This window comes from Anabrus simplex, chromosome 6, assembly GCF_040414725.1.
Source record: "Anabrus simplex isolate iqAnaSimp1 chromosome 6, ASM4041472v1, whole genome shotgun sequence".
In the NCBI taxonomy this organism is placed as follows: domain Eukaryota; kingdom Metazoa; phylum Arthropoda; class Insecta; order Orthoptera; family Tettigoniidae; genus Anabrus; species Anabrus simplex.
The window spans coordinates 2479604-2504762 of record NC_090270.1 but is presented as its reverse complement, the minus strand read 5'-3'; the positions used below and the strand labels follow the sequence as shown (position 1 = coordinate 2504762).

The 25159-nt window shown below is 38.7% G+C and overlaps 1 protein-coding gene across 2 annotated transcripts in view; it reads right to left on the bottom strand.

Annotated features, from left to right (window-relative positions):
• LOC136876053 (stromal membrane-associated protein 1) overlaps positions 1–24599 on the bottom strand; it is a 213675-nt gene extending 189076 nt beyond the window's left edge. Inside the window, exons 1-2 of one of the 2 annotated variants that reach the window (XM_067149679.2) lie at positions 24316–24599; positions 23855–23988 (exon numbers count right to left, since the gene is read on the bottom strand). In XM_067149679.2, coding sequence (XP_067005780.1) covers positions 23855–23988; positions 24316–24433 — 252 coding nt within the window. In that variant the 5' untranslated portion in view covers positions 24434–24599. The remainder of the gene's footprint in view (positions 1–23854; positions 23989–24315) is intronic. The other variant, XM_067149678.2, reaches the window with a different exon arrangement.
• Between the last annotated feature and the right edge of the window lie 560 nt (positions 24600–25159).

Sequence of the window (25159 nt, the reverse complement as noted above, 5' to 3'; positions counted from 1 at the left end):
GCTTCCACTTACTTGTGCCAGGCTCCTCACTTTCATCTATCCTGTCCGACCTCCCTTGGTCAACTCTTGTTCTTTTCCGACCCCGATGCTATTAGGTTTGCGAGGGTTAGGGAGTCTTTCATTTTCACGCCCTTCGTGGCCCTTGTCTTCCTTTAACCGGTATCTTCATTTTTCGAAGTGTCGGTTCTCTTCCTCTTTTTTCCTCGAATTAGTGTTATATAAAGGATTGTTGCCCAATTGTATTTCCTCTAATAACAATAACCACCATCATCACCCTCTAATAAACGTTCCCCACCCCCTTTCTCTATCATTTCTTTATCAATTACTACGGCAAGTTGTTTCGAGTTGAACCTTGTATTTCTTTCATTATTTCTTCCTATTTTTTAATATATTTTTATTTGGCTTTATTCTTTTTTAACGTTTTAAATTATTTTAAAACCTATATATCCACTTTGAATTTGACGAAATTAAATCCTACACTGTTTTCCTAAGACTTCATTCACGTCACCTTTTACTCTTCGGCCGGAGAAACAAATGCCTACAAGACCTGCCTAGCAACGACTTTACATAAGTGCATACTTGATCTGCTTATGGACTTCAACTATATTTGTTTTCGGCGCAAGATAGTGATGTTCTGTTTACTCTCTTGACTGTGATTATTGTGTTTTGAACATTAACTGAATTGCTACGATATGATACAATGTTAATATTTTGCCTGTGTTCAATATATTAGTTGTTTTAAGATCTTCGCTAATTGGCTGATGATGACACTTGAAATGTGTTGAAACCGGTCCCAATAAACAGGTTGTAACTACTTTTTAGTTCAACTTGCTACGGAGTATTGAAAGGTGGATCCTTCCCTATAATATTGTACATCTCCTGATATTCATAGGTCGGTGTGTCGTTTGCAACCTTAGTAACAATACTCGATCACTAATTGGAAAGAAATCTAAAACTGATTTTGCAATCATTGATGACAGAATAACGCCAACTCCATACCTGTGATTGATATCATCTCCCCCTGAAAAGTACAAGGATCCTTCCTTCATAATCTGAATCCCTGATCCAGGCCATCTTACTTCACTTAACCCAAGAATGTCAATTTTCAGCCTGCATCTTTCTGCTTCCACGTTTGCAAGCTTCCCGGTCATATATAAGCTGCGTACATTCCATGTAGCAATTCGAACTTTGTTGTCATACACTTTGATCTTTCCACAACTGTCGGGCTTACTAATCATAGCAGCGTTCAAAACATTCCCCCCCCCTGGAGATCCGAATGGGGGAATAGAAACGCCGGCTAATAGTTTTACATTTAACAGAGCCATGCCATATGAACTCAAAGGGATATCCTTAAGGATCTTTAATGCAGTGGTTTCATGTTGCCTTCTGCATCCTAATGCCGTTGACCAGTTGTAGGTTCATCCGCCTTTTGGGACCATTTCCTGTCCCAAGGACAATAGAGTGCCCTAGCCTGTACCCGCTCATCCACCCTCGAGGAGACTGTTGGCACTTGGTAGAGGGTATCTTCTTATACCGGAAGATACTCGGTCGTTTTCACACTACCCTATACAATTTCCTTCTCGTTCTCTTGCGGCTGTTATCATTTAGGTACCACAAGCTCAATTTTCTTAGTTAATTTCATAATTTAGTTATTCTTGCTAAGACTGAACAGAGGAACTTCGTTAGCTTAAAGTACTAGTGCAATAATTCATTCACAATAAATGTATTGATCGGTGGAACATTTTTCTTGTCTTACATTGAATCCAATCAATACGGAATATGAAACTTATAAATAATAAAAAGTCAGTAAAGCGTTCGATAGTATTGGACACAATCATTTAAAGGCAACAATAGAGAACTCTATACTACCCAGATCCATTAAGCAGTTACTAGTCAACTTAAACTTTTAAGACAGTTGGTGCTATTTTTTAGTTTAGGTCATAGGTTAATGTTTATGGATCCCGTTTTTAATTAGGTCTTGCCAGTTTTGTCTATGTATATTTTTCTTATTTTTGGCTGATGATGATGCACACCAGCTTCGAAACCGGTACCGAGTATAATAAAATGTTATAATTTTTCTTATAACATTGTATGGTATTGAATAGGTGGACCTCTCTTGTTTCCATTAGATTTGAGTCGTATAACCTTAAAAAAATTAAGGTGACTGGACTTTTCTTTGGCGCAAGGGGAACAATTCCCAAATCTTTCGTCACATGGCGACAAAAATATAAACTAGTGAGAAGTCTACAAGATGAGATTGTCGTCTCACTCATCAAATACTCAGTTTCAATTCTTCATCACCATTTATATGGAGTTCATGCCATTTAACATGGTTAATTGTAACCTATCATTTTTTAAACATTAATCTTTTTTATCTTCCCTCAAAATTGTTATTGTGTATTATTCTGTGTCTTACGGCAAATCTAGGTTGTCCTGGATCAGACTAAATAAATAAATAAATAAATAAATAAATAAATAAATAGTAATCAATATCAAGGATCTGGAATATATAGGCTCGCGTACACAGAATGCAATTTTTCGTACGTTGGCCAAACTGGCCGAAGCTTTATGATAAGATATCTCAAACATGTAAATGCAGCCAAACACAAGAAACATTCTGCAATGGGTGCACACATGCTAGAAACTGGACACAGTTTTACAACTATTGAAAGGGATTTAAAAATTTTAAGAAGAGTAGAAAAAGGAAAAGAAATGACGGAATTGGAAAACATATACATTCATTTAGATCAGCAATACAACAAAACTAAAAACCTAAATGACAAAATTGAAATAAAGAACCCCATCTTAGTACAATTACCGGAACTAATACAAATGCTTAAATCTGATATAAATAAATTCTATAAACATTTTAATCCGACAAAAGTTAATGGCTTATTGACGCAAACAAACTCAACTCCTCCCCTTCCTTCTCCTAGACAATCCCCTCCACAATCTACTGCAGCTATCAATGCACCGCCTACCTTAACTTCCCCTTCCCACTCCCTGCCAAAACGTAAACTCATCCACACTCACTCATATAATACAAGGAGTGCAAACAGAACAACAAGTAGTTCTCAAGAGGCTAGGAGTAACACTAGACAATTACGCAGCAGAAAGAAAAGTAAGTGACAATTGTTCCAATAAGAAGTTATACAGAATTATAATCAAAACCATAAACATATAATTTATTATTTTTCATTACAGATATACCAACAAGCCCATTTGTCCATAACAGACAATTATCAACTGCAGAAAATTGTCAATATAGTTAACGAAGTTTTAATGACAATCATACAAGTTAAGCAACATTGAATCAATACAATTAGCCAGATCTCAAAAGTTTTTTATTTTTTATTTTTTAAAATAATTTTAAAGGATGTTCACCAGATGAGTTTCGTCAATCAAATGTTAAATTTAGATAGATTTTAGACAAATATGTTTTAACTTAGACATAATTTTGTTATACGACTTGTAAAATATTATAAGATTTGTCAATCAGGTTTATAGGCATAATCTTAATCCGAAAGAATTGTTTCATGATCTTATATAACCTTAAGTAAATAATAATTGGCTGATGATGCTCACAAAAAAGGAGCGAAACATGTACCATATCAACATCTTAATAAATATGTAAGTTTATATTATGTTTTTATTGTATTGAATATGTGGTAATTAACAAAATTATAAGAATTTGTATTGAAGAATACGGACAAAGAAAATGAAATTTATAACCTGCAAAGTTGTGCACTCCTCCGCGCCGTGAGCTACTCTTCCACATGTACCAGACACAGACTGATTAGAATCTCTGGCATTGACAGCATCGCATAGGAGGCGGGATGTACAGCCTCACATCGCAACGATAAGCGTTACCTTGACTTTGTCTGGTAACACTGACAACTTGAAAGAGACAATGAAGGCACCAGTGGCAACGTCTTCACCGTTGGCCTTGCGCGTAATGCGCCGGACGTGTCTCAAACCACGGTTCTTCATGTCTTCCATCAATTCTTCGTCAGTGTTCAAAATAATGTTGTGGTGAAAGATGACTCCGCGAACCAGATTCAAGGATTTGTGCTCCTCCACTTTGATGGGGATTTTGCCAAAGTGGTCGCACTTAAGCAAGTGATCGGCTTGCAGTGCTGTACAAGTCTTCAAAAGCAAACTACCGTTGCGAATTTTCTTGAGAACCTCAAGTTCGCCGTAGGCGCCTTCAAGGTGTCTACTAAAAAGGATTGATTTTACCAGCTTAAAATCATGCCCATCAGTTCTGGTAGCAACCAGAAACCTAGGGAAGCTGGATCCCATTCCTTCATGCTGCCCATGTTCCCAGGGAGTTGAACCTCTCAGGGAAGCAAAAGTTAGAGACTTCGGTGGGGGACCACCTTGGGATGGGCGACCATTTTGAAGCCATGCCTGAAATCATCCTCCCCAAATGCCACCCACTCCGATCAGGGGTCTGTGTAGCCGATCCAAACTGCCAAGACAATACCCACCTGGTCATAGCCTGTACTCGATGTTGGACGATGCCTAATACGGGATGACCGAGGCAATGAGCACTAGGACTCCCTTCCTCCAGTCACCCACAATAGCACTTACCCCATAGCATGTACAGACCACTAAATATAGGAGAAAATGATAAATAATGAATAATATTATGTCCTTCTGGCATTCGGCTGTGCGGGGCCCTGTGCTGTCAGGCGGATACTACTTCAAGGGTACACGACGCTCCCACCCACAAGATCCCTGGGTGGTCAAATGCGGGCTTTTGGACGTAACCAGATATGTAAGAGGTCATCTCCAAGCAGCACGTACATCAAAATTTTTGAAATGGTCTACAACTAACCCAAAAACAAAAAAAAAAAAAAAAAAAAAAAAAAAAAAAAAAAAAAAAAAAAAAAAATATAAAGAAGGGACCATGGCCACATGACCCTTTTAGTTGCCTTCTACGACAGGCAGGGATTACCTGTGATTGTCTTCAGCCTCCCCCTTCCACAGGACGTCCAATACATTATACCAAACCGCAATCCATGTCTGCGCCTAGGTCGCCCCTTGTAGTCGCCTCTTACGACAGGCAGGGGATACCGCGGGTGTATTCTACATGTGGGTCCCCCACCCGCAGGGGGTAAAATGAAAATCCACAACCTGTTTCCAGTCATACGACCAGGTCAGGAATGGAATGAATGAAGCCTCCATCTAGCGGCGAGGATAGGAATAGTGCTGGCTGCTGAAACCTGTCGCACTACAGTACTAAGGAGATAAAGTTATTAAATTATTTGCCTCAACAGGATGCTCAGATATCCCTTAGTTCTAACATAGCAGCATAGTATTTTTCTTGGAGAGATGGATCTATAGACATCATCAATTTCATGTACATGTCCATATTTTATACTTTTTTTTTTATATACAGACCAACGAAGTGATGATAGTGTTGATTTTCATATCAATATTGTTCATCAAGATTGAAGAACCATACATAGAGTACACATATTAATTAATGTTTATAACTTCTGAAGATTCATGGTCCTAGATGACCTTTTAATAAGTCATTTCAACTTCAAGATTGGTATGTGGTCCTTAGATTCTACCTTGTCAAAAATGTCAAAAAGATAACCGGTTCAGCAGTCGAGATTAGTCTTAAATGAATTAATGACAATCATTTTATGGCAATGTATTGATTAGGTGGATAATAAATCCTTTTAATAAGAAAATAAGTAATATCCACCAATCCGGACATTAAAAATTAAGTTCATGGCTTATACATCAGCTACATCTGACACTCAGCAACTGACTCTCCTTGCAAGTGAAAAAAAGATTGGAGATTCTTTCTTTCAGAGCATGATGTGCAGATTGATATGGTATTGCCACTTTTGAGTCAGGCAGACTGATTACTTTTTCAAATCTTTCCAAATGCAGAGTCAAAACTGAACCACTGTAGGCTGCTGGGGACATAGAATGTTAACAGATGCGAACTTTCAGGTCTGTTTCTGCTGCAGTTCCATGTAGAATTGAACTAGCACTAGTTTAGTTAGTTTTTGCAAAGGCTGGCGCCCACAATCAAACTGTAAACTTTTTCAACAAATCCACTTTGTTCAAGTGCTCACCTAAGTAGCACAGTCACTCTCCAGGTCCCAAGACAGATTTTAGAAGATCGACACTCCACAACGTACGATGTCGATCTCTGGTGACACATTTGGTGTCATGGCCAAGAGAGATTCAGTTTACTCTGCCATCTAGTAGGTCTAATGCCTGCATAGGCTAGCTGAGGCCATACGATTATTAATTTATTTAGTCTGTTTTTCAGTTTTCTGTCAGCCCAATACTTCATTCTCTCAGATCTTAACTTGCTTGCTTTCTTTCTTTCTTTGTCTGAAATGACCTGTTCCATTGCCCGTCTGCTGATCTCGCTTTGTCTGTGAGTTTCTTGATTTTGTCTGTTTTGTATTTGAAACCTTCTATTGTAATTTGTAGTTCCCTCTTAACTTGGTTGATTTCTTTACTCCACCTCTTACTGCTCCATAATTTTTCAATAATTCTGGTGTACCGAGTAGATCCGCCTTTGCTGGCAGGACCTAGTGTTTACAGTGCACTATGTCTTCTGGTATAGGCTAGAGCAATTTTGTTACTTTCATTGACCAGTCTCAGTCTTATCCTTGGCTTTGACAATATGAGAGTGACTGAGGTATGAGTGATGCTAGTAATGCCAATCCTTATGAAGCCAGTCCCTGCTATGAATGGTGTGAAAATGTTGCTCATAGGGTCGGCTGGTGTATGCATTTCAGTGGGCTTGGCAGACTGATATGTAATAGCAACTCTGGCTCGGTGAGGAAAGTAACGGGAAACTACCTCACTCCTCATTTCCCTAGTACGCCTCTTCGGTGATGCCTAGGCCATCTATGACAGCTGATGGTACAGCTGTTGAGGATCCCACCAGCAGCATCGTTGACGGACTGAACATACATACCGAGTAGATGACCACAGGACAAGATTTGTATCTTCCTGATTGTGCTCATTCCTTGTAGACTGTTTCATCAGAAGGTTTTCTCCAGTCTCTAATTTCTTGGTAGTTTTGTTTATACATGTTCTTCTTGTTCTTTCAATCTTTAGTATTCTTGTCTATTTCTGCAGTGTTTTGAAAATGGTTTCACTTGTGTAACTGTTTTATAGTGTTTTAATCTTGTGGCTATTGAGAGCCTTTCTTGGTGAAATATTGTGCCTGCTTTTCGTTGAAGTTATATTTCCCCAAGATACTTATTGTCAACATTTCCTGTTCATCTATTGTGATTTCATTTACAAGTGGTGGGTCATTTAACATGATTTGTCTTTTCAAAGGATATTTTGAGGCCAATTTCCTGTAGTGATTAAACTTGTTGTCAAGCTTCCAGAACTTTGCTGGAGAGGAGAGCAAGATCATCAGCAAATCCCAGGCAGTTTAAACTTATACTGTCTTTGGATCTTCCAATTTTGATGTCCATCAGGTTATTATATCATTATGCTTGTAACGTTTCCAGTACTGGTCGCCAGGCATTCTTAACATCTTTTCATGAAAAAGTACTTCTCTCTTTTCTATTATTACTTTTAGTGGCTTGGTATTTGTGACGGAAGACACTGATTCTTTACCGCTCCAGTTCTTAGCGTTGTGTATTTGTTCAAGGGCTGGGATGCTACCAACACATATAGGTCTTATGGTGACGCTGGGATAGGAAAGGGCTAGGAATGGGTAGGAAGCGGCCGTGGCCTTAATTAAGGTACAGCCCCAGAATTTGCTGGTGTGAAAATGGGAAACCACGGAAAACCATCTTCAGGGCTGCTGACTGTGGGATTTGAACGCAGTATCTCCCGAATGCAAGATCACAGGTACGCTCCCCTAACTACACAGCCATCTCGCTCAGTTCACATATCTTCAGTATTTATTATTTGTTGCGTTTTTCATGCTGGCGAGTGTAAAAATAACACTGCCATCACTCTTCAAATATTTCGAAATACACAGTGAGACCTAGCAATTCAAAACATAATTAGTACACAACATCTCATATCAATTATTATGGCATTCTGTCAAAGCTACATGTTTCTACCACCTCTAATAGAGCTCAGATCCACTACAAAGAGTCATTAGTTCAGCTGTGTGCAACTTGTCTGGTACAGTGCAGGAGTGAAGCAAGGGGACTTGCTTGTACACTCGCTTCAAATCACTATTAGCATAGGCTGGGAATGTGGATACAGACCCTACACTATTACACTGCAGAAATCAAATACTATGACCTACTTTAATACACAACTTCATGCAGATACACGCTATGACATCTGAAGTAGAACATCCCTCATCTGCAGTACTGGTTCACCATGTGTCAAACTACCGTCAAAGTCGCCAGCTGCCTCACCCCAAATGATAGTTTCCTCACCACTTTAATCACTGTTTTCCAAGCCAACATATATCACGATCCTTTGGAGTTCCTGCTCCTCTAATGTGTCAAGGCACTGGTAGGAATTTATTTCTGTAGTACTTTATAAAACTCCTACTAAGACATGCAACACTATCTTCTTCAGACATTTACCACGAGTCAGCATTGGTCTTTGGCAACCTTCCTTTAAAAGAGAATTTTAAAATATTGTATGTGTTCTCTTTGGTCTGTGAATGAATCATTTCAAATAATTTCTTTGGAGGTATTTCCATTCTAAAAAGAGTTAACGAAACACAGAAGTGTTCAACTTGACTTTCAACTTCAAAAGCCTGTTAAGTTTTGATTCTTCTTCGAAACTCGTGTGTTTAGGAGGGAGGGCGGGAGGAGTGTCAACTGCGGAACAGCAAGCTCACTTCGCTAAGATATGATTCTGATCTCTGATGGCAATTCACAACAATACCATCAATATTTAAAGTTAAAAACTTCATCACTGATCCGTATTGAACTAATAGTTACAATGCTAAAAAGAGAAAAATGTTCCACCTTTTCAATACAATAACACTGTTGCACGAATCAATGTAGCAACATATTTAATTTATTAAGGGACCGGTTTCGACATCTGTCCATGTCATCATCAGCCTAGACAAAAATGGCAAGAAGTTGACACAATTGTAGCACTTATGACACTTTTCTTGAATTAAAAATAGTTCATGTAGAGGTTCTTGAGCACTCTTACTGATCTTGAGGTTAAAAAAATGTGCACTCTTAAGGCAGAGGCTCACGTAGTAGTAGTAGTAGTAGTAGTAGTAGTAGTAGTAGTAGTAGTAGTACCTGGTCTAGAATTACAATTTAGGCATATTCCAAATTATAGCACCACAATTCACTAAATAACTCAAAATTCAATCCTGAAAAGAGTTTCTTCCTCTTCACTTTCATTAAATGCTACATTCATTTTATTCAAAATTAGCAGTGAAGAGGGGGTTTCTCCTCTGGCTTGGAGGAAAAAATTGCCTCCAAATCTGATAGATTTTTCAGCCGCCAGTGTAGTGAATTGAGATTTTCCAACTTATCACGTACTCCTAGGACACATTAGTAAAAGGGCATAGTTTTTACCTTGGGACTCTCCACTATTCAACCCCCACCCCAAAAAAAGGCTAACAGTGTTCACAGATCACGGCTGTCTGCGGTCTGGTCATTCCAGCACTGAAACTTTGGACTGTTAGATTGGAAGCGTAGTACTGTTTGTTAAAAGTGAGAACATGTGTGGTTTTTCATTTGATCGAGTATTTAATGTGAAATCATTGCTTTTACTTGCGCCATTCCTACTGACGTCATTGTAATGACCTATGTTCATTTTATTTGAGAAAACCACCATGACAGTATTTCTGAGGATGTAAAAAGGCAGGTGGAGAGTGAGTGTCTGCCATTATAATGCAATTCCCCAATCTTATTGCGACTGACGGTAGGCAAGCGGCCCTACCATTAACAATGAACATTCCCTAATGCAGTCTTCATATGAGAAAAGACGTTTGGTGATTTCTCTGTTGCGTTCCTAGGGTAACATTAAGAGCTATGCAATTTAATACAGTCTTGCTCATAACGTGTACTCTACGTAACCTACAATTCTGTATACAATGTAGAATTCCATAGCGAAGTTCGGGTACATCAGCTAGTTCAAATATAAAATAAATAACAGGGGGCCGAGTATAGAACCTTGTGGCAAACCATTAACTTTGTATTTCCACTCCGTCAGTTATGGAGGCAGGAAGCGAACAAATTGAAAGCAGTGTGGCTAAGATGGAAATAATGGAATTTCGCTATTAATATGTCCGTACTGATAGTATCTAAAGCACTGCTGAAGTCTAGGAGAATGAGCACGGTCACTTTATGTTCATCCATTGCTTTCCTTATGTCATCCGTAATTTTTAGAAGAGCAGCAGATGTACTATGTCCTTTTTTAAATCCAGATTGCAAGTGATCAATTAACGAATGCTGCATCAAATACTGGAGCAATTGTTCATGCACGAGATTTTCTAATACTTTCTAAAGTGAAGAAAGTATACAGACAGGCCAATAGATGGAGAATTTTCTAGAGATTTTTTTGGTATTGGGAAAATGAAAGCATCCTTCCAAATAGTTGGGAAGTAGCCTTCCGAAAGACACGAGTTACATGTGGGTCAGAATTGGCATCTATCAAAGTAACGACGAAGGATATCAGGTTGTCATCCACTCCGATTGCTTGTGATTTGATTGATGTTAGTTTTCTCCTTACATCAGTTTCATTTACTTTACAAAATATGAACAAAAGCCATTGTGGTAATGGAGTAGATTGAAGAGTATTTATTGTTGTTTGTATAATCTGAGGATGGGTACTAACTATTTCTCTAGTAAAGTGGGCATTTAATTCATCTGGATTTATGTCATGCATATTGGAGTTTGTAGTTTGACTCCCAATACCTACAGATCTGAGTTGTTGCCAGGTACTTTTTGCGTTCAAGTTACTGGCTAACTATTGGAAGTACGCATATTTTTTGTTTCTGATTATTTGTTTAACTTTATTTCTAAGCACACGGTATTTTTCAAAATCGTCAGACGATGAAGTCTGCTTGTAACATCTGTGAAGTGCATCACATTCAGCCATTACGGATTTAATGTCGTGATAACCATGTAGCAGCTTTGCGAGTCACCCTAGCAGTACGTTTATTTAAGTGTTTGTTATACAATTCCAACAATAATGTGTTAAACCCCTTTACTTTTTCGTCATTATCCAGTCAAGTGTGGTATTTCGTCCCACGGACAGAGAATAGCGTCTTGTATTAATTATTGAGGATTTCATGTCTCTATAGGTTATCCACTTCGGTTTTGTTCTGGGAACATAGGTTATCCACTTCGGCTTTGTTTTGGGAGCTTTCAAAAAAATAAGCTAAATGTATGAGATTGTGGTAGGATGTACCAGGTACCAAAATTTGTCCGTGACTTAGTATTTTCTGAGGATTGTTTGTGATGAGTAAATCTATGAGTGTGGGTGAGGATTCGTTAGCCGTATGCATGTGGTGAGTAGGGTTAAGTGGCAATACTGACATGTTACAAGAGGTAAACATGTTCTGTAAATGATTTGCTTCACTGGAGTCTATTAATAGGTTTGTGTTAAAGTCAACAAATATTAGTGCATGTTCGTAAGTAGGTATGAATTTTAGTAAATTTTTTTCGAATTCAGTAAAGGTTCCTGCTTTTGGTAGTTTGTAAACAACTCCAATGAGTACTTTAGTTTTATCAACAGATAGTTCAACAAACATATATTTAGTTAAGGTGTCAGTAGATAATATCGAAGTTTGTATAATTTTCCCCGTTAAATTGTTTTTGTAGTATAGAGCTACTCCTCCACGGTGCTTTTACCATGCTTCCTTCAAAAATAGCTTTCAGCTCAGTGTGATGGGCAATTATAGACGGAGCACTGATGTGAGCACACAGTAATAAGCGGGGAAAGGACAAGAATTCCCTCTCCAAGTGACTGCAGGCGGGGTGAGAAGTAATCGGGGAAGGAGAAGGGTGGGAGGGTTCAGTATCAAGGTGAAGGTCGTTACTACCTGTGTTAACCATAATCAAAAATAAACAGAGGGCAACTTACCATGGTTTCCTCTTGTACACATAAGCCACTTGAATCATTTAAACATTCACTCACACTAAACTTATAACAAAACCACTTATAATTAAAACTTACATCCATGAGTAACGTACTCTACCTAGCCCTGAAATAACAGCGTTTAGTTCCGCTTTGGTGGTCACTATAAATTTGTTTTTGTTTTGCCTAGAACTACGATTCCTCCTTCCTGGGCCCAAACGTTACGCATTCCGAGCTGGCCTTGGGCTCGATTTAATAGGTATTTTCTTGCAGTCAATGACTCTGTAACCAATAGTTTGGTGCCTTTGAAGTGCTTCTTAGCGCGCCAGACACAACCGCAAACATGAAACCGGACGAATTTCACTATAATCAGCCTGTTTCCAGAGGACAGGATTTCCGCAGCTGATCTGCGTAGAGGTCGCAATCTACGACAGCGATCAATGTCACCCATCGATTTAGTCCACTTGCAAGTTAGATTTTACTGTCTATCACTTTGGCCCTCTCTAAAGAATCAGAGAAACAAGGAAATGACATTTGGTCCTTGTTTCGATGACGATGAAATCCTGACATTCACCTCGCCGTGGTAGAGGGGGAACGATTGTACATAAAAATAATATTTTATATGCAGGCGGCTAACGAATGAAGGGACCGATTATCTCCCGGTACAAGGAGATCTCGTATACCAAGTGCGAACAGTCTCTTTGAGAGTGCATGAGCGGGTATGGGTAAGAGCACTCTATTGTCCTGGGGACAAGAAATTGTTCCCAAAGCGGAGGAACCAGTTTGGTCAACGGCATTAGGATGCAGAAGGCAACGGGAAACCACTGCATTAAAGATCCTGAGATATATTCCAATAAATTCACATGGCATGGCTGCAACGTCAAGATCAGAGCTGGCAGTGTGGATCGTCTACCTCCGCTTGGAGACGTCTTAAGAAGATCACTTTGGCATAGACATTCTTAGCCGGTTCTTCTTTCACCCCGTGTAAGAGTAGACAGTTCCGCCTCCTGTATTGTTCAGCTTCGTCGGCCCGGGCTTCATGCTGCTCAAGATGCTACTGCACAACTAATAACTTCTTTACACAAGAAATTTCCTCTGAGATGTACTGGCGGAAGTCTTTGGACTCAGAACAGGGGGAAGTCAGGTTTTCATTGGTGTGGTCGTTAGTGTTGGCAGCCCTGCTGGCACTGGCTGATGTCAACTGTTCCACGCGAGCTTGGAACTCATCCATCCAGTTAAACTTTGTTTCAAAGTTTGACACATGCTTATTTACACTTTTTGCGGACATGTTTTTGTTAGAGCTAGATGTCAGTTGTCTGGTGTAATTATTGACACACACTCACCGGTCCTGTCTACTAATTATTATGCTATTTTGGGCTGGTAACGCGGAGCTCTCCTACACAATACACATACCACGCACCATCTTCATCTGTGTTCAAAAAGAAAGGAACTTACCCGCACCGTTTTCTGTCCTTGATTTGACATGTGCCAAGTCTTCCTGTTGTGGAGTGTATGATGATAGGTGATCTGCTGTTGTTCGCGTTTGTGCTAGTTACATAAAATCAGCTTCATGGTTCGTATCACACTTCAATAGAGGAAGCATTACTTTGTCAATTTTATATATTTTTCATCTAAACAGTGTTATGTGGCTGAAGATGTTGATAATATACGAAACATGTACCACTTTTGACCATTCAAAATTGCCTTAAGCAATCATTGTATCGACTAGGTGGAAAATAAATACTTAATTGTGAATCTTTGTGCGAGTTGGCGCTGTGCGGAGTGGCGGGCTGTGTGGGGGGAAGTGGGAGGGGTCGCTGGGATTCTGTGTTGCTTGTGAAATAAGAAAACTGTTGCTGGAAGACATCAAACTAGGGACTCCTCAATGTTGGGAAGTGTAAATCAACAATAACAATTGATTAGGGTTGTTTGCAGATGATCGAAACAAAAGCGTCAATTAACATGTTTCTCCTTTCACTTATCTCATTTAAATTATGGGAAGGTTACTAAATTGATGAATACTAATATATAGGTACTCTAGAATACTCGTCTTAAAATTGCTAAATCTTGTTCTATGTTGGTGTACTGGCGTGACGTAAACTCATTGCTGAAAATCTGTATTTTACAGCGTTATAATGTTCGGCGTATCTCATGGCGAAGTTCTTTACAATCTGTCCTACATAGGAACAATTACAAGTTTGACATGCGAGTTTATAAACTAACTCTATTTTTGTTGATAGTGTGGGTGTTCAAGATCTGTTTTATCATTAGTGTTGCTAGTTCTGAATGCCATATTCATGTTGTGATTTTTGAAGATATCAGTTACATGATACGAGTTGTTGTTAAAAGTAAAGGTAGCAAATTTCTCTGTTTTCACGTTTTTTTGTTTGTTTCTATGTTTGTTGATAACCTTACTAATAAAAGTTTTATTGAAACCATTCGCGTGGGCTATATCCCAAACTGTTCTGATTTCTCTATTGAAGTCCTTTTTAGACAAAGGTAATTAATTTGAAAGCCCCGTTTACCATACTATTATACGATGCCTTTTTATGTGAACCAGTGTGCTGAGAGGAATATTTGATGGTGCTGTGGATGTGGGTGGGCTTCTTAAAGACCTTGAAGGAGAGTTTCCTGTCTGGTTTTCGTGTTATAGTTAAATCAAGATAGTTTATGGATTTATCTTTTTCGTTGCCTGTTGTGAATTTTACATAGAGATCAATTTCATTTAGTTGCTTAAGTGTCATCGACAAAGCGTGCCCAAAATGTTATCGTGTTGATTGGAGTGAAGTAAAGGGCCATGTGGAACGTAACAACAAAACTTCCGCACTTGTGAAATATGAAAACTGTTCTGGAAGGGATCAAACTAGGGACTCCTCAATGAAACTAGGGACTCCTCAAAGTTGGGAAGTGTAAAACACATCATCAAGACAGAAGAAAACAATGTGTGACAGACCGGCTGGTAGAGCAAGCTGTTGAACGGGCTGTAATAAACGTGAAATATTCCAAAGGGTAATAACGCTGTGGAGGGGATAGAGTAACCTATCTTTCTTCTGGCAACTAATGAATATCTTGTAGATTCATTATGGGGATGTATAAATGTTGTAGACTCTATGATGTCTTTATGGAAGTAGTACGGCAGCTGAGGTTGTTAATTGATTTGTGTGGATATATCTTACAAAGAAGACAACCCTGCATACAGGTAAGAAAATGAAAGCAAGTACTGCTCCAGCCAGGAGTAGTTCTCACATGACGAGAAGAGGAGTCACTTTATATAGTTATCACCAAGGGGTGGATTTTAATGACCTAAAAATCTTCAAAATATGCAAGCAAATATGATCCAAAAATTTTTATATATGACCAAAAACGGAAAAAATATGACCTCACATTATAATTGATTAATTTAGGCCTATAAATGAACATTTGTCACTTTTGTTTATTACATTCAATTTCCAATAATCAAACAGTTCTTTTGTCTTCAGATATGGCAGAACACGTATCCTGAAGAATCAAGAAATAATTAGCAACGGATGATCTGATAAAGTGTTTAACTACTGTAGTTCTGATTCGACAAATTTCTATAAAAATTATGATGAAAATAGTATTCCTTTCTGGCAATGAAATTGCACTGGCTGATCAAGTGCATTTTCAAATTGTTGAAATCTAACCCTCTTCAGTAGTCAGAAGGTTTCTGTACCTGGAGAGACTCCGCTCAACATCACACGATGTTATGGGTCAACATTTGAACAAGGCTGGAGAAAAGTGCTGCTGAAAATCCCCAAATGTTGTATGGTGTCCACAAATAATATCAATTATCTTATTTAGGAAACCATTTGAGAACGGCACTCTTTGCAGTTTTTCAGAAATTTTTCAGCCACTTCACCCTTTCCTTTTTTTTAATCACTGTCAATGTTCTTCACAATATCCAAGCCCCACAATTCCACACCAAAATTAGATTATACGAACGCCAAATTTCCGACCAAGCTGGCAAATCCTGACCGATGATGAATTGCAAGGATCAAATTCCTGAACAGCTGTCTTGAAGGAATCATAATTGTTGCAGTAATATCAAGCCAAGTTCCCAAATGAGTAAGGGCAGGCTGAGGTGGAAGAGGCAGAGTTGGAGCAGTTTCTTTCAACTTTTGAACTCAAAAGGGAATATTTTCTTGCCATTTGCAATTAACTTATCTACTTCTTCGGCCACTATGTAAAGCATGGGCAAGGACCATTTTAGGATAAAGTAGATTTAGTTCTCTGGCTAAGTAGTATGGGTTTTTTTTTTTTTTTACCCCATTTGGCTACAGTAACTTCATAGCATCACTAAACAGCACTGCAATGGAGGAATGATTTACTTTCTCTAAAACCGCACATATCAGGAGAAACACATTACCGGGCTTGTCATCTTTCAGAATGCCAATAATTACGTTAGCTACGTACCTCCCATTTACGTCAGTTGTTTCGTCCAATGAAACCCATATCTTGTGGTTGAGAACTTCAGATCTTCTTTAAAACATCTTCATAGAGACCTGAGATATAAAATATTCTCAAAGTTGATTCACTGGGAATAGGTTGACTGACATTCTTCTCTATGAAGGACCTGAAGCTGGTACTGTTCAGTTTTTTCAAGGGAATATTTGAAGTAACCATCATCCTGCAGATATCCTTACAGAATTCCGATCTTTTGTCTGACGGAGCTGCACACGAGGCCCTTTCTTTTTTGCTAGTTGTTTTACGTCGCACCGACACAGATAGGTCTTACGGCGACGATGGGACAGGAAAGGGCTAGGAGTGGGAAGGAAGCGGCCGTGGCCAGAAAACCATTTTCAGGGCTGCCGACAGTGGGGTTCGAACCTACTATCTCCCGAATACTGGATACTGGCCGCAATTAAGCGACTGCAGCTATCGAGCTCGGTCGAGGCCCTTTCAAAAAGCAAACTGGGAAGATTTAATTAAGCACTGATGTTTAGTTATAGCGCAGTATTGTTGCATATTAAAAAGTTTCTCAGCATATACCTTCACTTCATACAGTTTACAATATAAAATAACACCACAACTACTAAAATTCTGCTCTCCAAATTCCTTAACAAACTGTCTTAATTTCACACTCTCTGAACACTTCGGTTTAGGCATGTTGAAACTACACTGAAGAAGTGGTCTCAAAACAACAAGCCAGACAGTCCTTTATTTTCTAGGAAACAGAAATACCAGTCCATTAGCTATGTATGCACGCCAGGACGCCTTTCCCCTCAGTACTGTCAATCACTCCTTAGGAAATTCCAAAAAGATCCCTTGTTCATAATTCCAGTTACCTGCTACCTGCCCATTCCCACATACTGAGTAATATTCAGTCCACAAATGGACTCCCTAACTATCACAGCAAGAATCCCTCCCTGAATAGCTTACCACAAAAATTCACTCAGTATCAAAATCCTTAGAATAGGACAAGAAATATGACAATGTGCATCAAGCAGAAATATGACCAATATCTTAAATTTGTCCAAAATATGATTTTTCAAGCAAAAATATGACATGTCATTAAAATTTGTCCCTTAGTTATTAGTTTCCCTGCTAGGATTGGTGATGCAAGACAAGTTTTAAATGACTACCTGTGTTAAACATAGAACTGATGGTAAGTGCTTGTTAATATTCACTAATACAGTGTGTCAACATGCACATGCACTCGCTGCATAGCCACGAGGCGGTCAGTTACTAGAGTTTGTGTGTCGTGAAGCAATAAGTTTGTCATGTGTAGGCATGTGTAGCTCAATTAATTACATTATTACACCGTTGAAATGCCAGTGAAATTCACGCTTGAACAGAGAGCATTTATGTAACAAGAGAGTCATGTTGAGAGGTGTGTAGGTAGGGTTGCCATACGTCCTGACAAAGCGGGATTGTCCTAAATTCGAGCATATGTCCCGACGTCCTAACTGAATTTTTAAAAATCCCTAAATGTCCTGAATTTTAAAAATCAGAGCAAATTATTTAAAATTTTGCTCAAATGCTTTTGAAAGGGAATGTTGCATTTTTTACATACAAATCTAGGCAAATAACATTGAATATTATTTAATTTTGGAGTGGTCTGTAAAGTAGATATTTTACTCAAAGTATGATTTCTTGTAATTTCGCTGTTTAATTTTTAACATTAACATCATAAATAGGTGTGTCTTTTGGTAATGGACGGGACAGTTCACATGGAATTACCCACATACACTTTTGGAACCACAGGCGCCAACCTTTGGTCTTGAGCACGGGGCGAGGATGAATATATAAACTATTTTTACTGGACGAAAAACACGATTGCGTCCCTGTACCATTATATGCATGGAGGCAAGTGCTCCCCTGTATACCGAGCTCGATAGCTGCAGTCGCTTAAGTGCGGCCAGTATCCAGTAATCACGAGATAGTGGGTTCGAGCCCCACTGTCGGCAGCCCTGAAGATGGTTTTCTGTGGTTTCCCATTTTCACACCAGGCAAATGCCGGGGCTGTACCTTAATTAAGGCCACGGCCGCTTCCTTCCTATTCCTATCCCATCGTCGCCGTAAGACATATCTGTGTCTGTGCAACGTAAAGAAAAAAAAAAGAAAAAAGAAAAAAAAGCTCCCCTGTAGTCGGTGCCTGTGTTTGGAACTTGTCGATGTTGGCGTCCTGAATTTCATCCTGAACCTTATGGCAACCCTATGTGTAGGCTATTTCAGTTCTAGTTCCAGGTAGAGAAACAGATGTGTAGTGAATAAATTAAGAACAGGATAAACTGAAACAAAAAAGTTTACAGAAATAATCCTCACACCATAGATGGACTTAAAAATAACATAACAGTAATTCGGACAATTATGCAACAGGAATGTATGCATGTCAGTAGCACTTTCATTAGAAGATGCCAGGAATGTTTGAATGCTCAAGGACACCACTTTCAACGCTGCCTGTAAAAAAGTTAGTACTCATGATAAAGGCACTGGATGCATAAATAAGCAATAAATGTAATAATATCAGTAATAGGATATGTGGGAGGTTATGAATATACTGCTCGGAACATGCACATGGGACACACTGTATGTAGGCCTACCTATACTGTCATGAAGAAACCAAGTGCTTTGAATATTGGTTACGGTCTGTTTTTGCTGTGGGGTTGTGTTAAGATGTCTTGCTGTGAAATTATTATCGGCACACTTTTTAGCGATGGATTTACACCCTAGTGCTGAATCGGTAGACGTCGGCAATCTTCGAGATTCGTATTGGCAACCTTTGAACACAAACTATGAATCGCTTATGCATCGCTGTGCGGCATCTGGCGTACACTTTACGTACTAGTACTGTTGTTTACACATCAAAGCCCAACTATAGAATTCATGCTAGGAACAAGATTCGCATTGAGAAATGTTATATATATATAAAATAAGAGTTTTGTCTGTACATTGCTCAGAATTTGAAAATAATGGTATTTCTGTATCGGTCATGTCCACAGTAACAAGGAAATGCACTTTTTAGTTTTCCGTAATTTCTGTCTGTGTGTACACGCATCACTAGAAAACGGCTAAAGAGAATGTAATGAAAATCAGTATGCAAAGTCGGGAAATAAGTCGCTACAATCTAAGCCATAAATAATTTTATTCAGGCTGATAAAAATGGTAGTTTAGGGGAAGACCTAAAATTTTATTCTCAAATATTTATCTTATTAATGGTCCTATCTTAATGAAAATCAGTATGCAAAGTCGAAAAATAAGTCGCTACAATCTAGGTTATAAATACTCTTATTCATGCTGAAAGAAATGGTAATTTAGGGGAAGGCCTAAACTTAAATTCTGGAATTTTTATGTTATTAGTGGCCCTATGTAAGTGAAAATTGGTATGCAAAGTCGGGAAATAAGTCGCTATAATCTAGCCCATAAATATTTTTATTCACGTTCAGTGCAATGGTAGTTTAGGGGAAGGCCTAAAATTTAATTCTCAAATATTTGTGTTATTAATGGTCCTATCGACAAATACTACATTACTAAAGTTATATAGTATTAAATTTCCGATCATTTATGTCATACATTTTTACCGTACCGGCTATGATAACAGAGATATTCATGAATGTGGATTTTCGTTGCTAAGTCCATATCAGCGCCAATTTACGAGAAAATGGGTAAACAGAATTTAATGAAAATCGTTATGTGAAGTCGGGGAATAAGGAACTACAGTCTATACTATAAGTAATTTTGTAAGATGCCCTAATATCACAGAGTCGAAAGAAAACTAAGCTCATAACACTGAACAACAATAACATCACATTGACCATTGTTTGTTATGATGTGCTTTGTGTCTTTTGTTGCCAGTCATGTCCAACAGACGGGATTACCGCTGTATACTGAGTATATTTTTAATTTGCTTCACGTCGCACCGACACAGATAGGTATTATGGCGACGATGGGATACGAAAAGGCTAGGAGTAGAAAGGAAGCGGCCCTGGCGTCAATTACGGTACAGCCCCAGCATTTGCCTGGTGTGAAAATGGAAGACCACGGACTTCAGGGCTGTCGACAGTGGTTTTCGAACTCACTACCTCCCGGATGCAAACTCACAGCTGCACGCCCCTAACCGCACGCTTAACTCGCCCGGTTCTACCGAGTAAAACAGCCTGCCTGAATATTGGCGGGAAGTAGCTGTGGAGTTAGATAACCTTTTCTTAAGCATGCCAATTCTCTGGTTCATAAATTTTCTGATACTACTGGTACATAACAAACTGGTTCATCACAGCAGTCAATCCCTACCCTGAGGCACTGATTGGAATGCGCAGTGTGTATGTTTAACAGACCAATGGCAAAGGAGTGTTCATGGCTGTCCGCGGTCTGGTCATTCCAGCACTGGAACTTTGGAATGTTAGATCGGCATCATAGTACTGTTCGTTAAAAGTGAGAACATGTGCGGTTTTTCATTTGATAACATTGCTTTTAAACCCTACATTCCTATTGACGTTTTTGTAATGACCTAAGTTAACTGTAGTTAGGAAAACCACAAAAACAGTCTTTCTGAGAATCCCATAGCGAAGCACGGGTACATCACCTAGTAATGTTATATAACGTGTGTGTGTGTGTGACACAGTTGTTGGCTTAGGATAATAAAGGTTTAGAAAATTCATATCAACCGATCATATCGATTCAATTCAGATTTCATTTCCATTCAGTTGGCAGTACTACCGGAACCGGGAGAGCTCCCTCCTTACTCCTCACCCTTCGTACACAAATCTATCTCTAAAAAGTGTGCCGATAATATTTACACCAGCAAGGTTAAGACTGATCACAGAATAGTCCTTGATACAGTAGCCTATACACTTGATATACATACAGTTATTTTAAGAACTGTTTGTGAAAATAAGTAGTCCACTTAATCCACATTTCACAGAAGGTGATAACACCTTTCCATATAGACCTTACATATGGCTAGGATCAAAATATAGGCCTGCTGAGATCTAATGGGTGCCGAGTTTGGTGTATAAGGGCTGTTACAATTTGGATGACTTGTCTTAAACTTGCGAGCCCGTGTCTAGCTGATTTCCTGTCCGACTGCATATAAATTGACACTGCAATCCTACAGCATGTGGAAAGACCTTTGGATGATGAGCATAGCAATTAATTTTCTAGCTTGTCTTTAATATTGATAACATCTCTTTCCACATCACTCATTGCAAGAAACTTGACCAAATTCCTGCCGTAGATTAGCATGGATTTTATCGTCATCTCAGTTTTGGTAGGAGACCTAACTTTTCTGTTTTTGTGCTGTAAGGGTTTCTGTTCTTCAATCAGATGAGCTTGTACCTAAGAAGTAATTACTCCCTCTCCTTTGGAATGGCTGATATAAGTGGGTGGAAAATGCTCTAAGCTCTGTAGCTGTGGATGACTGAATATACCCTTCTGCTTCCATCTCCTTACCCCATTTCATCTTCATTAGCTCCTCAAACAACCAGCCGTAAAACATTACACAGAAATTCACCTCATCTAATCCCTGATCAGTATCAAGAAACGGGGTTACATAGCCAACATACTCTACCCTACTCAATCAAGAAATCTGCTTTGAAGTCACCTTGTTCAGTTAATTCCTTGATTTTAATCACTTCATTATTTTCACTTTTTAATTGACACATCGTTTATTTTAAAGTAGTAAGATTATTTTTCTTCTTCACTGTAAGTGCTCTTTGTTTCAGTTTCAGATCTACTTTACTTTCTATTTGGTGCTGATGGGTCAATGAAAGTTACAGCTTGACTGCAGATGTGGTCAGTTCCCCATTAAGTTAAATTTTCTTACAAGGTTGAGCCTCTTCAATGTGAATGTATTTGTTTGTGCTTTGGAAAATCTTCAACTCTAGGTTGTTGCCATGATGCCAGCTGCACTGGATTGGGTCAACACAACAGGAGATGCTGGGTTCTAATCCCACTATCTGCATTCCACAACATGATTTGCACCAAGATGATGTACCTCTATTAAGGCCATGGTCGCTTCTCTCCGTTTTAACTGTTTCAACTGGCCAAAACATCAAGGTTATTGACCCAAACATTAAGGTTTTTGGCCCCTACATAGCACAAATTTTGAAAAAAGAAAAAAAAAACAGTGAACAAGTTTGGCATTTTCATCATCTCAAAGGCCATGTCTTGTCTGTTTCTGCTTCAGTTCTTTATAGTTTCTACATCCTGCTGTGTCTTATATTTCATCCACCATAATTTTTCTTGGTCACCCGGTGGTTTCCTTCCTGCTTTCAGTCACGCTCATGATGAAGGCATTGAGCCTTAGCAAATGGACTGAACGGAACTGAATTGAATTTATTAGATTCAGCACAGGGATGTGGTGCACCCATCGCCCAGTGGGGAAACCACTGCAATCAGCCACCAGACAATTGGTGGGAAAATCAAAGTGTAAGACTTGCAGCAGAAAAGCTTGAGAAGAAATCTGGCACTCTGGAGGCCTGCGTAGGGCTGATAACCCACAAGGAGTGAAACAACATATCCAGAGCAAGATTACATGGCAACAATCCTGCAAGAACATGGAATATTGCTTTCTTCACTGTCAAAGAGAATGAAATAATTGACTGTCACAAGCATAGCAAGCCCTAAGGGGAAAACATTCCAGGAAGTAAAGAGACTGGCTCAAGATTGGAAGTTGTATGGAAAAAGGCTGAATGACCCAATGCTTCACAGCAGAAGGGAATGAGAAATAAAGGAAGAGAAAAATAAATGGTTTTTAGTAGACTTCTACTAATTGGTTTTAAGACATTTTCATTAAGTTTTCCTCTCTGTCAAAGAAGTTCTGGTTTCCACATTTCTGCTCACTCTAGATGCTTCTGGTCTTTCTTTAACACAGTGTTTTATGTGAACATAAATTGAATGCTAATCCAATGAGGCTAGTTTAATACGAGATAACCTCTTCACCTGCCTGACCTCAATTATCACTGCTACTTTTGTGGAAGCTTGCACTATCATACCATATTACCATGCTCAAACAATTTCTATTCTTGATAATAATATGAGTTCCCCACACAAGATTTTGCTATTAGTTAAGCAACCAAGCAAATTTGAAAAAATAGGATATCAGATTTGACAACACTTTATGAATCTTTCTTTCTTCAATAGCCTTGAACAGAAATAAAAGTTACTACCAAAGACACCAATCTTCATCAGTTAGTATGTCATAAGAAGAAAAAATTTGGAGATTACACTGACTACAGGAAATAATCATTTTCTTCCAGTAATTTGTTTTAAACGAGTGGCAATCATTGATTTCCACCAACGAACAGGAAATTAATTACTATTAGTCTCTAAGCCTGTGTACTAAAGAGAAATAAGGTAACCTAATTTATTTACTCACCACAACTTGCTCAGGTGTCCAGGTGTCCAAATTGACTGATTTTACTTTGGATATATGAACACCTAAATTTCGATGAATGCCCGCACATCTGATGCATAGAAATATACCTAAATTCCAAGAAGCCCATCTTGGTCCTGAAAGAGAATAACATTACTGTACTTCAACATCACCAAATCCAAGCAATACGAGTCCATACATTTCGAGCTATAAAGGATGTGAGAAATTTCAAATAAACCTGGAAAAAATTAAAACAACTAAGCTTTAAAAATTTATATCGTGACAGATGACATTTGAAATGACAGTTCACCCCGACACTAGGTTATCGAAGTTAACCAAGGTGTTCCAAATACATATACTGCTAGTAGACCTAACATCATTCAAGCGATATGCAGACAAATACACTGAGGTATTATAGTCAAACAAACATACATTTGTAAGAGTTTAAATGGCATAAACTTTACCTTTAGCATCACAGTCAACACAATATTTATTGTCTTCATCTCTCAACATGGTCGCCAGAAGTGTCTGACATCTATCTTGTATTTGTTTCTGCCTGTCTTTTTCTGACTTCGAAGACATTATTTCTAGAATTTCGTTGCCTGTTATTAACGTGCACCCGCAGAATATTACTTTCTAAGGGACAGCGTTGCGAATCGCCCCCTCTGCAATATGGCGACAGCACACTGCAAAGAGCCACACTGACACACGTTTCTTCTTCCTACATTGATTTGTTCAGTGGTGCCGTAGCAAAACATCCTACCTGTGCGGATATAAATCAGCCCTCTACAATAGTTTTACGAATGAACATAACTATTAGTTTGTCATAAGGCCAATAGGTAGCGAATGGTAGGTGTTGAATATTTATTAACAATACAATATTACGAAAATTATCGGAAATTAGTTATAATAATGATAGGTGCTTAACCAGACTATATTTATGTGTCAGTGTACCCTCTGTCCTATGGTTATGATTTGCATATAACTAAACAATTTTTTTTCGATGAAAATTAAATTGTTCGAAAGAATAAATAAAGCTCTTCCAACTAGGAGATGACAGAAAGCAGCAATGCAGAGGTCCTAAACATTAGCGGATAAATGTGTACTTCTGAGTCCTATCGCCCTTTCATTGAGAATTGTGCGTGTCCAACCCTTCTCTCGTATCCCTACGTAGCGAGCTTTTACGACCGGATTCCCTTTCTGAAGTCAACTTCATCCCAGAAGTTAGTGAGATGAAATGAATGATGTGATATGATTGGATAGGAGAGAGTGAAACCCGGTGCCGGTACGTAACCTAATCCTGTCGAA